The sequence below is a fragment of the Sander lucioperca genome, chromosome 6 (genome assembly GCF_008315115.2).
Source record: "Sander lucioperca isolate FBNREF2018 chromosome 6, SLUC_FBN_1.2, whole genome shotgun sequence".
Classification (NCBI taxonomy): Eukaryota; Metazoa; Chordata; class Actinopteri; order Perciformes; family Percidae; genus Sander; species Sander lucioperca.
Window position 1 is genome coordinate 11369976 of NC_050178.1, and position 17107 is coordinate 11387082.

At 40.2% G+C, this 17107-nt stretch overlaps 1 protein-coding gene across 2 annotated transcripts; it reads left to right on the forward strand.

Moving 5' to 3' along the window:
- Positions 1-4568: 4568 nt before the first annotated feature.
- Positions 4569-17083, forward strand: LOC116051452 (potassium voltage-gated channel subfamily A member 10). Of its 2 annotated transcripts, XM_036002192.1 has the most exons (3): positions 4569-5267; positions 5654-5746; positions 13332-17083. In XM_036002192.1, the coding sequence occupies exon 3, from the start codon at positions 13501-13503 to the stop codon at positions 15196-15198; it is 1698 nt and encodes a 565-aa protein (XP_035858085.1). In that variant the 5' UTR covers positions 4569-5267; positions 5654-5746; positions 13332-13500; the 3' UTR covers positions 15199-17083. The 2 variants fall into 2 exon arrangements, with proteins under 2 accessions (XP_035858085.1, XP_035858086.1); XM_036002193.1 differs by lacking the exons at positions 4569-5267; positions 5654-5746 and adding an exon at positions 12110-12336.
- Positions 17084-17107: the final 24 nt, after the last annotated feature.

Here is a 17107-nt window from a genome sequence, read left to right on the forward strand (position 1 = left end):
GTCCTGCTGCACTCCCTGCTACACCCTGCTACGCTCTGCGGTACCCTGCAGTGTCCTGCTGCGTCCTGCTACGTCCTGCTATGCTCTGCTGTGCCACGCTATATCCTGTAACGCCCTGCAGTACCCTGCTATGACATGAACTACTACGACTACCATTTGTAGTCACTGTTCCATTATCTTTATTGTGACTGTTCATCTCACCCCCAACCGGCACCGTCAGACACCGCCTACCAAGAGCCTGGGTCTGTCCGAGATTTCTTCCTAAACAGGAGTTTTTCCTCGCCACTGTCGCACTAAATGCTTGCTCTTGGGGGAATTACTAGAATTGTTGGGGCTTTGTAAATTGTAGAGTGTGGTCTAGACCTGCTCTATCTGTAAAGTGTCTCGAGATAACTCCTGTTATGATTTCATACTATAAATAAAATTCAATTGAATTGAATTGAACTAGTCCGTAACGGTGCGCGGTGCGAAAGATAAACACACACACAGTGACAGGAGAACTGCATGCAGTTTCAGTGTGCATCTGCCAGGCTAGACTAGTGATAGAGATCATGGAGAAGAAACGCAAAGGAGGTGCAGAGAAGCTGCGTGAGAAAAAGAAACAAACCTTAAGCTTTTGAATGCATTTGTGTCCTTAAAGTAGCCTAGATAAACGTTGCACATCATGCAAACTTTCTTAACGAGAATTGTAGCTTTTCTATCTGCATTGGCAGACAAAAACTCATGATATACCTCTTCAAATTAAAGCACAGGGCCTCTGCAGTCGTAAAATGACATATATATATATATATATATATATATATATATATATATATATATATATATATATATATATATATAGCTTGTTTTATGATTCATGAGGAGTATACCGTTTTATTGTATTAATAAATAGCACTTTTTTTTTAAATATTTAATGTGTCAACTCTCACTGACTCTTGCTTACTCATTACATGGCGTTAGTAGTTTTAAGGAGTAGGAGTTGGTATACATATTCAGGGGAGCGCAATGACGGATGGTATTTGTGATCTTATGTGGTGGGCCGGTCTGTCTGGGCCAAAATGCCAGGGCCGATTTTTGGTCCCAGTCCGTCCCTGCGATGCAGCTATGATAGAGTTCAACTTTAAACAAATCAAAAACAAAGCAAATATTGAACTTGCTGTTACCCTAATGTGTGTTAAGTCATGACTTAACACACATTAGGGTTGTTTTTGATCAAAATGTGGAAACTGCATCCTCGCTGCTGGCTACATCTGGTGGAGGCCATATCCAAAAAGCAGACCAGGGAAAAAATGTCACAGGCTTTAAATATCCTGTGTGAGTTAATATTTTATTAACATCTGTCCCAGGGCCTCTCCCAGTTTGTACATTCCACTTCCAAGTCTGAGATTGTGCACAGAGCAGGAACGGGAAATCTGTAATGCTTCCACTGCATTTTGTTTGACTTCCCTCCACCTTCTCCTACCTCATGTATGCTGGTTCTGTTGCGAATAATTTTGCTTACTGCTTATCAGTTATGTAATGCATGCTCTCTTTATAGAGAACGTTATCACAGCTGATATGAAACACTGTCTCATCAAAACGATTAGAAGAGAGAGGGAATCATTCGGAGAAAATTAAATCTTGATAAAACGAGGACATTCAAATGTGCTGTGTGTGTGTGTGTGTGTGTGTGTGTGTGTGTGTGTGTGTGTGTGTGTGTGTGTGTGTGTGTGTGTGTGTGTGCGCGCGTGCGTGCGTGCGTGCGTGTGTGCGTGTGAGGGGGGTGTTATGGTGAATGTGTCCAACTGCGTTCACGAAGCTTATTCATTATGTATGCAATGATCTCTTGATGAAGAGAGGGCCTCTTGCCTCAAACAAAGTGTCGTCATCACAGTGTGGATGACACTGTGTGAGTTGCAACTTTATAATAGCCATCCAAATAATATTATAGATTATAGATTATTTACAAAACAATTTTTAACCATTGACAAAGTATTAACTATCTAAATTTACAAACTAATTATTTTATGTTACACTAAACTAATAACATTTATTTATCATTAGTTTAGTGTAACTAAACTAAAATTAAAACATTATTAATTAATAGTACAAATACTGTATATATATATATATATATATATATATATATATATCATTTTAGATAAAAGTAAATTTACTCTTAATAAAATAAACATAAATCATTTCATTGCCAACAGTAAAATAACTTGTTTAATTCACTCTTTATTTTCCATTTATTAATGAATGTTATTGTGAAATGTTACCAAATAAAACATAAAAAGTGAAGGTCTGTGTCATGATGTAAGAAAATGACATAATGGGGTTCCTGGGTGGAGCGTTCATGTCAGGTGCAAGCAGCAGGGAGGAGAGATAGTGAAGGAGGTTTAGCAGCTTGCCTTTATTTATTATTCATGGTTGATCAAAGACAGTGATGCAGTAGAACACTCTTGGAGGTATACAAAGCCTTAAAATAATGGATGGAATTATGTGGCAGTATATCATGTATGTTAATGCTACTTCTACAAACGGTTAAGTATAATTTCAAACACAGCAAAAAAGATGCATGTTGTTCAGTGATGTATACTGGAACATAGTGAGCTTATCAATGAGCTACCATTAACCCATTTCTTTTTTTGTTTGTTAGACCCATACTAAAAAGTGTGTGAAACCCATTGCCATCACTTCTGTGATTTTAAAGATTTATAGCTGCTCTATTCTCCCAAAGCAGCCACAGCGCGGCAACAATGGCTGACAGTGTTTCTCTGGATAAGAAGATACTCAGTGTTCAGAGTTGAATACCTGTCCGTCTGTCCCCAGTTACATGGCAGCAACCAGGGCTTTTTCAGCACCTTTGAGACGCATGCCGGAGTATCTATTTCCTGCACATACCAATACAACATGGAGGCTACACAAGGCAACCAGAGACCTCACGAGGATTCAGCACAAGCGTTTGGTGCAGAAATATTTTATAAGCCAAGAAATGTTGTTTCAGGAGAGTATAGGCTACTAGCAACAAAGATTTGCATGATGGGTATTGTGTGGTTTTTAGAGCTGCGCTCTGCTAATAAGGCATACTATTGAAATTGTTTGCAGATTTAGTTTTAATCGTTTGGTTGCCCTGTAACGTTTTTGTTTGTTAATTCTTCATTTATAGCAGGGGGTGTGTCTTAGAGCAATACTAACTACCTTACAAATAATGCAGCCATAAGAGTGCAATAGGCTCATTCAGTTTCCACTTACAGTACCAACAACACTCTACAACAAGAGTCTACAGCCATGCTGAAACGCAACACATCCTGGACTAGCCTACCTGACCATTGCACATGTTATATGATATGCACATACGTATTATATATTCTGAACTTTTGCACATTCCCTCATCAACGTTTTTGCACATCCTGCAAAAAAACCTTACAGCCTTCGTTTCTTATTCTAAAACATTGTACATAGTATATGTTATAGTCACTTTTACATATTTTTATTGTAATATTCCTATTCTATATTTATGCTTTTGTCTGTTGCAATACTTTGCTTTATTGTTTATTTCCTTTTAATATGTGTCAGAGATCAGGACTTGAGTTTGAGACTCAGACTCAAGACGCACACAGTGAATTCAGACTTGAGTTGAGACTCGTGCTCAATAGACTTCAGCCTTGACTCGGACTCGAGATGCGGGACTCGTGAACAATCTTTATTTTTAGGAAACGTCTGTTGAGCTGAATGTTCTTCCCCTCCCTGCATAACCTATAACCTATCTACCTAACACGTGTCATATCTGCTGCACGCGGCCACACGTGAGAGAGGACAACAAACATGTCGACCTCACCGGCAGCCACTGTGCCATTCATCAGAAGCTTTGGCTTTTGAAAACTTCATACAACAAAGCCCACACAAAAGAAAAATACCACCTGAAAACGCACCTTGAAAGGTTAGCAAACATGTTTAGCTCAGCATTGGCCATCTAACGTTAGCTTGCTTCTTGCTTTAGCCACGACCTACGGGAGGTTAACTTAGACTGTTGCTACGATGAAAAGATAAATGAGCGTTTGTTTGTTTGCCCAACTTGTGGTTGTAGATTTACGCAATCATTTACGACCCGCTGACTGCCACCAAGTTAATTATTAATGTTGGCTGTACTTGGGTGCAACAATGTTTTGAGTTTAGCAGGTAATGTTTACTATGTTCACTCTCTTAGTTTTAAGTGTTAGCATGCTGATATTTGCTTGCTAATAAAAAGCTGACCTGATGGTGGCACTACATGGAAAGTCAGATGATCACCAAAATTGTTACAATCATCCTGAGGGGAACACGAATGTGTGTACCAAAATTGTGTGCCAGTCAATCAACTTTGACCCGCTGCTGGCAGAAATTAATTGTAAACCACGTTATATTTGTTGAGCTCAATCCGGAGCAAAGTTTTAAAATTTGAAATGTAATTCAGTCTGCAATCGAAGCATTGGACCACCAAATCAGATAAAAGTCACGTTGAAGTAGGGCTCAACCCAAAAAACATGTCAATCTCATTGTTGCTTTTTTTCCATTTAAATGTCCTTTCCTGTCAATTCCTGTCAACCCCCTCTGACTTTCAACAAAGTAAACTAAATAGACAAGAGGAAGGGCAGCGAGGTGAACATACACACACACACACACACACACACACACACACACACACACACACACACACACACACAGAGAAATATGATAGAGAGCCAAGCCAGAGCACCTGGCAGGCAGATGGACAGATTGAGGACTTTACTAGCGATGAGAAAAATGAGCCCTGTGCTGCACAAACAGAAGTTCACTTCAGTTATGGCTCGTTACACTAATGGGGCGGGCAGGTAAGGGGAACAGAGTTTCTATTCAGAGATGGCAAAGAACTTAGAGGTTTCAAGTGACATACCTTATGTGAAGGTTGTGCGGATTGTGTTGCTGTTTATGCATTATTACAGTATTGCAGAATATTTATAACAAAAATGGGGATCACTGGACAAAAGCTACATTAACACGATGTGAACAGGGAGCTGTGTGAAGATTTGTTTATTTGCACGTTACTCAGACTGACCAAATCGATTGAAACCATGTTGTTGTTCAAAACATCTGTCTTGTTTATGGAGTATTTAACTGTATCTGCCCTGCCTTCTGTCAAAACCTCTCACTTTAGAGAGATTTACAACTGCTCCTTAAGACTCTGCCATTGCCTGTTTGGATATTTAATCTAAGAGGGTGCGTGAGTGAGTTTAGACGAGCTTCTTTCACCGCTGGATAACAAGGTAAATTCAATTTGATGCTTTTATACAGTATTCATATTAAAAAAAGCCAAATAAAATGAAAAATTCATGGAGAAATTTATACACCTGGATTTTTAAATAGAAACTGTTAAATGTAAGCAGTGAAACTTATAAATGAAATGCTGCTATGATGATTTTTATAGTCACAGTGGTAGTGGTTAAAATATTATTGGTTTTATTAGTAGTCATTGTATTACCCATACCTTCCTAATCTCAATGCTGAAATCCTGGATTACATTTCATTCTTAAATGTATTCATTTTTTGTCTGATCATCATAGTTGAATGTTAAAAAAATGCAACTAGGTTTACATCTGACGCATCTCACTGATAATTCCTCACTTTCATAATGTTTTGTACTCTACAACAGGCCATATGGGAAACATAAGGAGGAGGCTCTGTAACTCGGGAGGCTTTGGATGAGCTCAGAGAGCCTGCAGCCATGGAACCTCCCTGTCCAACGGTGAGCAATGTTGACATCAAAATAGTGGGTGGTGCATGGCAATCATCCTCCCTGTTTGACTGCTGGATGGAGAATTATTCTTCTCACTACTTGTGATAGTGCTTTGAAGGAATTGGTTTGTGTTACAGCATCTATCGGATAGTTTTGTGCTCTAACAGCAGAAAAAACAGAATGGATGTTTGCAAAAGAAAGTGGAATTTAATCAGTTTGTTTAAACAACTGAGGATTGCAGTGTTAAATGTTGTGGCTGCTCGCCTCCTCCCCTACCGTGTTGGGTCCAAAGAGTCATCCAAGATTAGCACTTGCTTTTGATTAGTGAGGCTGGAAACAATCCAGACATTTCAATTAAGTCCGTAGTATTTAGTCCACACTGTTCATCTATGAGGGTGATTCTCCGGGCTGATCTCCTGTTTTGCATAATCTCCTTAGTGGAGTAACAGTCCTCAGATTCAGCTACAGGCCAAATCCTCCGTCCAAACAATGAAGGTAAGCGTCAACTCACGGTGGACAGAAAAACTTCTAAATCTTTTATTAATCAAAAATGTACTGACTGACATTTAAAGTCCCACTCAAAAATGTGTTTTGCTTATTATTGCTTCACTTGGATATTTGCCCTTCACTGTGCAGAATGATGTAAGTGCAGTTTGAAGTTAGTTTTCACAATTATCTGCTTAAGAAGGAATGTTTCTCTGTGATCACCTTAAATCTCAGTAGTTTAAGGCGTCTTTTTTTATGTACAGTATTCTACTCAAGCTGCCTGGAACCTCAGATCTAAACTGCAAAATGTGGTCTCTTTATGTGAATTCAAATTGAAATTGGTTGCTCTCTCTTCAGGCTGCCGATGTTTTGGTGTATATTAGAATCTTGATTTTTCTGATTAAGTGATTGTTTTGGATTGCTGTTATTTTCATGGTTTTAGAACGCTGTTTGGTTGTCTTAAGTTACTGTTTGTTTGTAGGATGAAATCTTTTACATTATTGTGTTAGAAATGTTTTTACAAATTGCATTTCTGTTTAATTCATTCAGTTTTCGAGGCATATTTTGTGTTAGCCATCTCATGTTGTTTGTGATTGTTGTTGCTGCCTACCTTGGCCAGGACAAGGATTTTTAATCTCAATGAGGCTTAGAATAAAAAATAAAAAAATAAAAAAAACAGACGTGGGGACATGCAATAACATGGTCAGCCTCTACAACATGGATGGATTACTGAACGGGCCTACCAGGCACAGGGGCCCCCTGGCCTTCACCTGCACCTCAAGAGACTCAAAGCAACAACAAAAAGAGGCAACAGCATCACAAAGTCTGTGAGGATGATTGTTCTTATTGTTTTTTTTATTGTATTAAATTGTCAAGACCATAGCTCCAAAAGAATGAAATAGAAATAATAATATATTTTAAAAAATTTTTTTATTTTGATAAAACATTTATCAGAAGAATACCTTACATTAGTATTTAAAGCCTCCCCAGTCTTATGTGACACCATCTAGTTATCAAGTGAGCCCACAAGGGATCCCAACCTGTGATTGAGAAACGCTGATCACTTTGCCTGTAAGTGTTGCTGAATCCATCCGAACGTGTGGCACTCTGAGGTTCTGGATGAACATGTGTCTGTGTTTTGAGCTGTATGGGGTTTTCTATACTGTAGCTGTTATACCCTTGTATGCTCCTGACCTGTCCTTGTATGTTATTTGCACTGAGGGGAACCTCTGCTACAATATATAGGATTACTAGACTGGAATAACCAGCTGCCTTTACAACCGCTATAAGATTACCTGGCTAGAATATCTAATCCGTGCTACCTGACATGCACTTTGAAATCCTGTCACCCTTAATGGATGAGCATATGGGCTTTTGTGATAGAATTACTTAGATCATGTGCACAAGATGAGTTGCCCACAGATTTTGTTACTTTGTCATTTCCAAAGACAAACAGAGAGAGTTTAGGGAACGCACATCCTGAAAACTTCTTTAGGTGCTGAATCAGAAAGGCAAAAATCACACAAAAGATCTGCACACTGTACTGACAGCTACCAGCCAATGTAATTTAACAAGAGCAATGTTTCGATCTAAGCGAGTAGTCGTCAGGCCATTACCAATCACTTTAACTAATAACCATCACAAAGCAATATGTGGACACAAACACTTATACACTTATAATAATAAGTTTATTTGATATAGCACATTTACAGACAGTCACAAAGTGCTTCACATGAAACAGAAAATAAACAAGGAAAAAATAATTGAAAGACCAATGAAAATCATTTAAAAGATTAAAACCTAAAACCCAAAGTTACAAACATGAGTCAAAAGCGAATTTAAACAAGTGCATCTTCAGCTGCTTTTTAAAAGCTTCAACAGAGACTGCAGACCGTAAGACAATAGGAAGGGCGTTCCACAGGTTTGGAGCCACCGCTTCAAAGGAACGGTCACCTTTAGTTTTTAAGCGAGTGTGTGGGACCACCAGTAGTCCCTGGTTAGAAGACCTGAGGGACCTGTTAGTAGTGTACAGATGGAACAGGTCAGAGATATAAACAGGTGCCTGACCATGCAAAGCTTTATAAATCAGAACAAGAACTTTAACTTGGATCCTGAACTTGATCAGAAGCCAATGTAATGAGTATAAAATTGGAGTGATGTGCGACATCCTGCTGGACCTTGTCAACAGCCTTGCAGCAGAGTTCTGGACCAGTTGTAGACGGTCCTGGGACGACTTGCTGAGACAGGTGAAACGGAGTTGCAGTAATCAAGCCGGGATGATATAAAACCATGAATGATGATATCAAGCTCAGAATGCGAAACAACAGCTCTAAGTTTGGCAATGTTTCTTAATTGAAAGAAAGAAGTGCGGGTCAGTGATTTGATATGTTGATCAAAATACATGTTATGATCAAATATAACACCAAGATTTCTCAGTTTGGACTGTACCGCTGAAGAAAGGGACCCCAAAAGCTGAATAACCTTGGAAGAACTTATCATAGAAACTACCACAGTATATCGCAAAGTACATAGAAAATGTAGAAAATCATAATAATATAATACATTATTTTCCCAAAAAGGGTTTAGAGTGGTAGACAGACACAGTTAGTGTTTACCTGGTGAACATAGTGGAGCATTTAGCAGCTTATGAAACAGGTATTTCCTTAAATGGAGATTAAAAACTGAGCTAAAGGACAGTGAATATTGGACTTACATTTGCCATGTGGGCAGAAACACAACTCCAAATAAACCAATGTTTCTCAGTAACTGCTGGATATGTAAATAAGCAACTGTTTGCAAACAATTTTGCCATATCAACTGTGTTCACGGCTTGTTTCTGCTGCTCTGAAGTGGCCAAAACAATCAGTTAATGCAGGTTTGAGTGTTTCCATTTCATGCCTCTTTGTACTACTACTCTATTACATTTCGGAGAAAAGCATTACTTTATACTCAACTACATTTATTTGACAGCTTTAGATACTAGTTGCTTTACACATTAAACGTTTACATACAAATTATGTCCTGGTTCCTTAAGACGCTGAAAAGGCTAGTTTTCATCTGTAGTCCAAACTTTGGTAGTCCCTGACTTTACAAAGTCAAGCTAAAAAAGATTATAAAAATACAAGATTCAATTTTAATATTTTATAAGCATGCAGAGTAATAATGTTAGTAACATAACAAGAAACATCATACAGGACACCATGAATTAAACTGAATAAAATTGTTTTTGTTGCAGGACATCCGCCTATAATGAAGTATATTTACAGTGTGTTACTGTAATGCTTCTTTTACTGAGCAATCTGGATACTTCCTTCACTTAAATTCAGTCACTTCTGTGTTGAAGTTTTTTTTTATTTCTGTCCGTGGCTCAAAGTCAAGGGGGTAAGCGAGCCTCCACAAAGCGTACCTCCTATGGAGCCATTTTTATGTTATCAAGCCATCACCTGCCGTTAGCATTCCATTGAATGTGTGTGTTTAAAGACTCTATTTGGCCATTGTTTATTTCTAAAGAAACACAACAATCTCACGTTATGGCTCCGTAGCAGACGTTTTTTGTAAAAATAGGGTAACGATTGCATCATAACCACGCGACTTTCTGTCGCATAGTAGACAAATTACTGTACAGGCAGGAGAAGCTCGCAGGCAGTTTCGACTTACATTAGCTGTTCAAGTTTAATTACTAATGTTAACTAGCATTTTAGTTAGCAATAATTAGCCTGTGCCTATGTTATCTCCTTACATATACCTACGCTCTCCATCTCTGCAAGATTCAGAATGATTGAGATTTCTCTTGGCACAGCTACCAGAAGACTTACAACTTTCAGACAGGTTGCTCACGTCACATCTACGTCGTCAAGCTCAGTTTGAGGCTGCGCAGTAACGCTCAGCCATCACCGGAAAAGTGCTTCTAATATCCTTCACTGGTCTCAGTGGAAGTCTACGGCGTCACTTTGTCCATTTCTTTAACTGTCTATGCTCAAAGTCAATCCCTGTAACAGTGTGTAGGAAGGAGGTGTTTATACCTATGCAGCGTCAGTATAGTTCACGCACAAGCATGCTGATGGAGAAAATGCTTTGTCAACACAGTCTGTTAATGGGTAAGGTGCCTGTGTCATGGTTGCAGGGGAGGGAGGGAGGGATGATGGGGCTGCGTAGAAGGACAGAGGGCAGGACGTTATCCCTCTGTCACGCTGTCAGGAGTCCTGAGATGGGTGACACTGCAGTAGCTGCAGTCCACCTCATCCTGTAGCTCATATCCCACCCATTCACCTCTTCTACTGACACAAAATCGTTTAGCAGTGGAATGGATCGATTATTTACCCTCTTAGTCCGACTCGCGTAGTCTATGATCGCCCCCCTCACTGTCCGTCTTCCTGTCTCTCTTCGCCTGTAACAAATTCTATTATGAAGTGTTTAAGCGGCAGGTCATGCCTCAGCTGACTGCGTTTTCAATGACATCTCTAGGACATTGCAGGATGATCCAAGAAATAGATCCCTATATACCGTATATATCAAGCATGTTGAGGGATGTTTGTCTGTGCACATGCGCCTCCCTGCATCCCTGTACTCCTGTGCACATGGGGCAAACCTCAATGTATATCTGCATATACAAACATGAAGTTTATATTCATTGATGCACATGTGCACAATGTTCCTGTGAGGACAGATAACGAGATGCTTAGAGGTAATGGTGTGTGATGATGTACAGCAAAGCGTAGACTGTGAAGTCCTAAAAAAGTTTTCTGTAACCTTGAAGCCATGTGCCCGTTCCTGCAGTGGTGCTGCTCATGCCGCAATGTTACCGAGGACCAGCAGACACCCAACTGCAGGCTGCAGCAGGAGGAGAGGGAGATGAGGGAATGATTTCTGATTTCGGGCTACTGGTTCACTATCAGGTAACACTATATTCAACCTATGTTGCCAAATTGGCTGACCTTCTGAAAAAGTGCAAGATTAACTTTTGATTAAAGTTTGCGCTCCTCGAGAGAATTCAGCAGGACTAAGAAAAGGAAGTGCAGCCTTTCTGTAATTTAAATTAACCTTTTAATTAGGCTTGTCTCGTTTTTTTCAAAGCCACAGAGCTTCTGTATTAATCTGACAAACCTTCAATAGCTGGCAGGCACACAGTTGCTGGAGTTGGCAGGGACAGCAGAAATGAAAAACACATCTGCAGGATTTTCTTGGAAAAGGACTGTTTTTACTCTCAACACTATGACCCCTCTAACAAATCTATACTCAACACCTCTCAGGGAAATGTGTGCCCAGAATAAATGACCTCAGTGAAAATGTACATGTCTTTATCAATAAAATTGATTCTTGTGTGCTGTATAATTCTTGTTTTTATAAAAAGGGACTGGCAAATGCTTGTTTATTGATTTGAGCACAGGGCTGTTTTTTTTTTATTAGAGACAAGACGTTTGAGATTTCAGGGAAGACTTGGAAAACATTTGTGACAGTTAAAAAATGTCATAGAATATTGATGTCAGATGAAATAAGACTTCACGTCAGCATGTATCACTAAGGATGTAAACAAGAGAAAGCTGAATCCCCTGGGCAGATGTGCGCTGCTGCAGGTATTGAGAGCTACGACAAGTGCTGTAACGGGGGAAGAATGCAGTATAATCCCCAAGGTGAGGGTGGATAGGATGATCCTGCGTGTTGATGCTTACTCTGCAGGAAAGAGGGGAAAACGTGGGTCCCACTCTCCCTTCGCCATATCAAACAGTGATTGGCTCCTGCAGCGTAAATCTCCTATCAGAGAGCTGCCTATAACAGCCTCACTTATCCCACTGACAGAGGAGGGACCAGGGAGAACAAAGCCAGGTGACCCCCACCCCTCCAATTCAAAATACTGTGAGTTTCCTGTGTTCTGTGTTTGTCTCGGTTTGTGTGTGCGTGCGCATGTGTATGTTTGCGAGTGTGTGTGGGTACCTCTGGCATCTCTGGTTTCGCATAGGGTGTTAAATTACCCAATGGGAGCTTTAATAGAGCTAGAGACACTCTTGATTGTGAGTCTGGATGAGGGAGAGATTGAAGGGAGGAAGGGGGAGCAGAGCGGAGCTGCCAGGCAGGATTGAGAAGGCAACACAACTTCTGCAGAGCCGGGGACGCCGGTGAGTGGTGCAGACCATCTGCACAAAGCTGGATTTAAACTTTTAAACAATTGATTAAATATATATTTGCATGTGTTTGTGGGTGGTTTGATAAGGGTAGTGATGTGATCTCTGTGGCTCTGTTGCCTTTGATGCTGTGTGAGACAAGGCAAGTTTGTTTGGTGGGAAGATTATAGTAGCAATTTAGCAGCAAGAAGTTGCTTTTAGAATTTTTTTTAAAGATTCAAGAGTGTAGCTTTAACAGCACTTTTCTGTTTTCTGCATCTTTAAATGTCCTTTCCCTTGGTCTGAGTAACCCCTCTTTGCTGACATGGCACAATCAATACATTTATTTTTTGCACGTACAAGCCATATCATGATGTCATTTGAAAAGAAGATACATCCCGGACTGTTACGTTATCTGCTACAATGCAAGTGGAAATAGAGGCAGCTGAGTCTCTCCGAGTGCGCAGGGCCCTTGGTGTCAAGTGGACACAGAGGTTGCAGCTTTCGAAGCATGAGTCGGGATTTGGTTACCTCTCTGAACCAGACAAATGGAATGATAAACAGCTACTTAGAGATAAAGTAAACGTGACGCTGATAGACTACCCCACCACAGGGTTGAGATGGATTAACCCAAACAGTAGTTAGAGACAAACATTCAAACAAAAGGAATAAATGTGTTTCGGTTTTGATGAGTTTCTGCTTCCAGTCATAAGTGAAAGCTCAGACGGTTTTCCATTAGAAATTTAAACATATTCAGTTTTGTAGCCCATGATCAGCGCTAATACTACCCATACCTTGTGTAAGCACTTTCACAGCCGAACTTGCAGAGCTTGTGTTTTCGTTTATTCCGTGGCAGAGAATTGGGAAAAAAATAACTGTACAAGCATAGTATCAGATGGCAAGTTCTTTGCTGATGCAGACACGAGCTAACAGAAAAGTCTCTTCACCAACAAAACTGTATTTGCACTATTTAACAAAAATATAACTTTTTTTTCACTCCTCTTCTACAGATTACACAGTGGACTGAATCTAAACATAGCGTACGGCTGCCTGAATGAGAACCAGAAGGAGGCAGGCCCTGCCAGGATCTACAGCGTGGCACTGGTTGTGGTATCCCCTCTGTCTCCTGCACTCGAACCAGGCTGATAGACGGAGCTGTGGCCTGTGACAAGACAGGCGATGGAGGTGCCACTGGTTAATTTTGAGAACATGGATGATGTTGGCATCAACCTGGGGGACCCGAGTGACTCTGGGTACCCAACTTCACCCCCCTCAGAGGCCCCTGATCACAATCTTTTAACTCACCGCCTTAGTTCTCCTCACCAGTCGCCACACAGAGGACGACGTCGGCATCAGTCTGGTCAAGAAGGGTTGTCACCATCCAGTCCTCCGTCGTCTCTGACCACTAAAGCAAAGTCCAGCAGTGGCAGTTTGATCTCTAACGTGAAGCTCCTGATCAACAGTGAGTCTCCCACTGACAGCGTCTTCAGTAAAATGGCAAAGGATTGCTACGAGAATGAAGATGTGTTTGAAAAGCACAGCATTGAAGAAAAAGATGAGAAAGTTGTCATCAATATTTCAGGCCTGATGTTTGAGACCCAGCTCAGCACCCTGAATAACTTTCCAGAGACACTGCTCGGTGACCCCATGAAGAGGATAAGATACTTCGACCCAATGAAAAACGAGTACTTCTTTGACAGAAACCGCCCGTCTTTTGATGGTGTTCTGTACTTCTATCAGTCAGGGGGGAGAATCCGTAGACCGGCCAATGTTCCCTTAGATGTTTTTGCGAATGAAATGGTTTTCTATGAGTTGGGTCATGAAGCGATGGAGCAGTTCCGCGAAGATGAAGGGTTTATCAAAGAGCCAGAGGTCCTTCTGCCCACCAACGAACTCAAACGACAATTCTGGCTACTGTTTGAATACCCAGAAAGCTCCAGTGCAGCCAAATCTGTCGCTCTGGTTTCTGTGTTTGTCATCGTCATTTCCATTGTCATCTTCTGCCTAGAGACTCTGCCAGAGTTCAGGGAAGACACTGACTTTCCCCCGATTTTAACCCAACTCATCAACGGGACCCAAGGCGGTTCTGCCCCTCATCCCGCCATTAAAGACGTATTCGCGTATTTAACAGACCCCTTTTTCATTGTGGAGACTATTTGCATCATTTGGTTCTGCTTTGAAGTTGGTGTCCGTTTTGTGGTGTGCCCCAGCAAAAGAGATTTCTTCAATAACATTATGAACACCATTGATATAGTCTCTATAATTCCCTACTTTGTAACCCTTGGAACAGAGCTGGCTACTACCCCTGATGATGATATGAACTCCAGTCAGAACATGTCCCTGGCAATCCTAAGAATTATCCGTCTAGTGAGAGTTTTCAGAATTTTTAAGCTCTCCCGACACTCGAAAGGGCTTCAGATCTTGGGGCAGACCTTGAAAGCCAGCATGAGGGAACTCGGGCTGCTTATCTTCTTCCTTTTTATAGGAGTCATCTTATTCTCAAGTGCCATCTACTTTGCAGAAGTGGATGAGCCCCAGACGCAGTTTGTCAGCATCCCTGACGGCTTCTGGTGGGCTGTGGTGACAATGACCACTGTGGGATATGGAGACATGTGCCCCATCACAATCGGAGGCAAAATGGTCGGCACCCTCTGTGCCATTGCTGGTGTCCTGACCATCGCCCTGCCCGTCCCTGTCATCGTCTCCAACTTTAACTATTTTTACCACCGTGAGACTGAGCAGGAGGAGAAACAGGTGATGGATGCGGCGGCAGAGGCTGCTCAGAAAACGTCAGCTGCAAACAAGTATGGAAGCACACCCTCGCTAAACAAAAGTAACGGCAACTGGCAAAATGAGAAAAATGGCACACACTGTTAGAGAAAGTATTTCTATACATCAAGGGCATGAAAAACACATGGACAAATCAAACATATCCAGTAGTGAGATGCACTGCGGCGATATTAGTTTGTTTCTCACTATTTTGTACTCCAAACATGGGAACATGTTTGCATATTATGACAGTATTATTAGGCCCTGTGTGGTGAGGCAGCCTTTATACAAGTTGTCTGTCTGCTTGTGGATGTGTCAAAGTGCAATTAACACAACTCAGCAACTACTCTGTCCATTCAACTTCAATGAGAAGAACTGAATGGTATAATTATCATCTTTCATCCAGTGCAATTTGAGGAAAAATATTATGGCTCATTTGTACTATAGACATTTCTGCAACTTGAAAATGTAGACTGTTGGGATAAACAAGTGCAAATAAGTTGTAAGTTTCACCAAAATGTCCTTGAGGGTCTAAATAACAGTAAGTTTATTCCACAAATGAAAAAAAAAAACTGTTGTGATAATCACAGAATTTAAACTGGAAGTATACTCACAGTTCATATTACATCAGTTAGTCTACACTTTGTCATAATCAGCAAAACCAAAATAGAACTTGTCACAATTTTCAAGGGCAGGCAAATAGTGTAAGGCAAGAGGACAGGAGCGCACATATTGTCTTATCAGCAAATCTATAGATGTGAATGCTCAGCCAGCAGCACTTCTCCATATGACACAGCATAACAATATCTGTGTGATAAGCCACTTTTCCACGGCAGGAACATTCCCCAGGGTCTACAGTAGGAACGTTTTGAGGAACTCTTTGCGTTTTGACCGCAGGGACCAGGGTCTAAATTAAGTTCTGGGGCCTTTTTACCCCCTAAAATGTTCCTGAATAAATTAAATAGTTGGCATGTCTGCTATTAGTCTTGTAGATAGGCAAAATATAAATCTGCATTATAGTACATGCAGTAGTTGCATGCAGCTTTTAAAATAAAAAGTAATTTTTAACTACATGGTTTCATTTTTACTATTTGGCGTTTTGCACCAGATCTAATATTATTATAATGTGAATTTATGCTTTAAAAACCATATCAATTTGTAGCACTGAAAGTTTATTCCCACTTATCTCTTGAGCACTTTTGGAGCTTTACACCATCAGCTGTTGGCAGGGAAAACACATTTCTTAGAGTGTCTAATGTAAATGTGAGATGAGGTATATATTTGTGATCAGACTGAGAGAATCGAGGAAAGGGCATAGACAAAAAACAATAACTTTGCACTCTTGTATTTAAAAATGCCTCTATTTACCCTTGGTCTCTCATTTGTATTGCATGGCATAGTGTGCCGAAATGAGTTTTAACTCTTATTATCAGTAATTGAAAGTTTGACATATTTATTGTACCTAAATATATTAGTCTTTCAATCATATAGTGATTATCTTTATATTCAATGTGATAGGGAGAGCCAATACTACAACTGGATTTGTGAAATGATGACAACAAATGATGAACTTTGTGTCTCATCGGGAAATTGGTACTATATATGCATGCCACGTTTCAATCTTGAAAATGTACTGTATGTGAGTTTAGTATACATATAAATATAGCTTGTATAGAAATGGCAGTGGATGTAGTTGTAACACAATCAATGCCTTTCTAATAATCCCACAATTTGCAATAATGACGACGTGTGGGTGGCAAAAACAAATATGTTGTGTTTTTCACCCAATGGAAAGAGCAATACTTTAATTAAAATGAAATGCAATAAGGTGACATCAGTTAGTCACGTCAGCACTTTACTATGTTATGAAGCACTTAATACTTGAGGACTGTTACTGTACAGTATGTATCAGCATTGTACAGTATACAGTGTCGTAATGTTTTATTTACCCTGTAAAGAGTGCCTTTCATTAAACATGTATCCTAACTGTGTATAGGTTCCCTCTGATGATTTTATT

Bases quoted from the DNA above. Each gene is read 5' to 3' on its own strand.
- LOC116051452 (XM_036002192.1), top strand. From the start codon at position 13,501: ATGGAGGTGCCACTGGTTAATTTTGAGAACATGGATGATGTTGGCATC.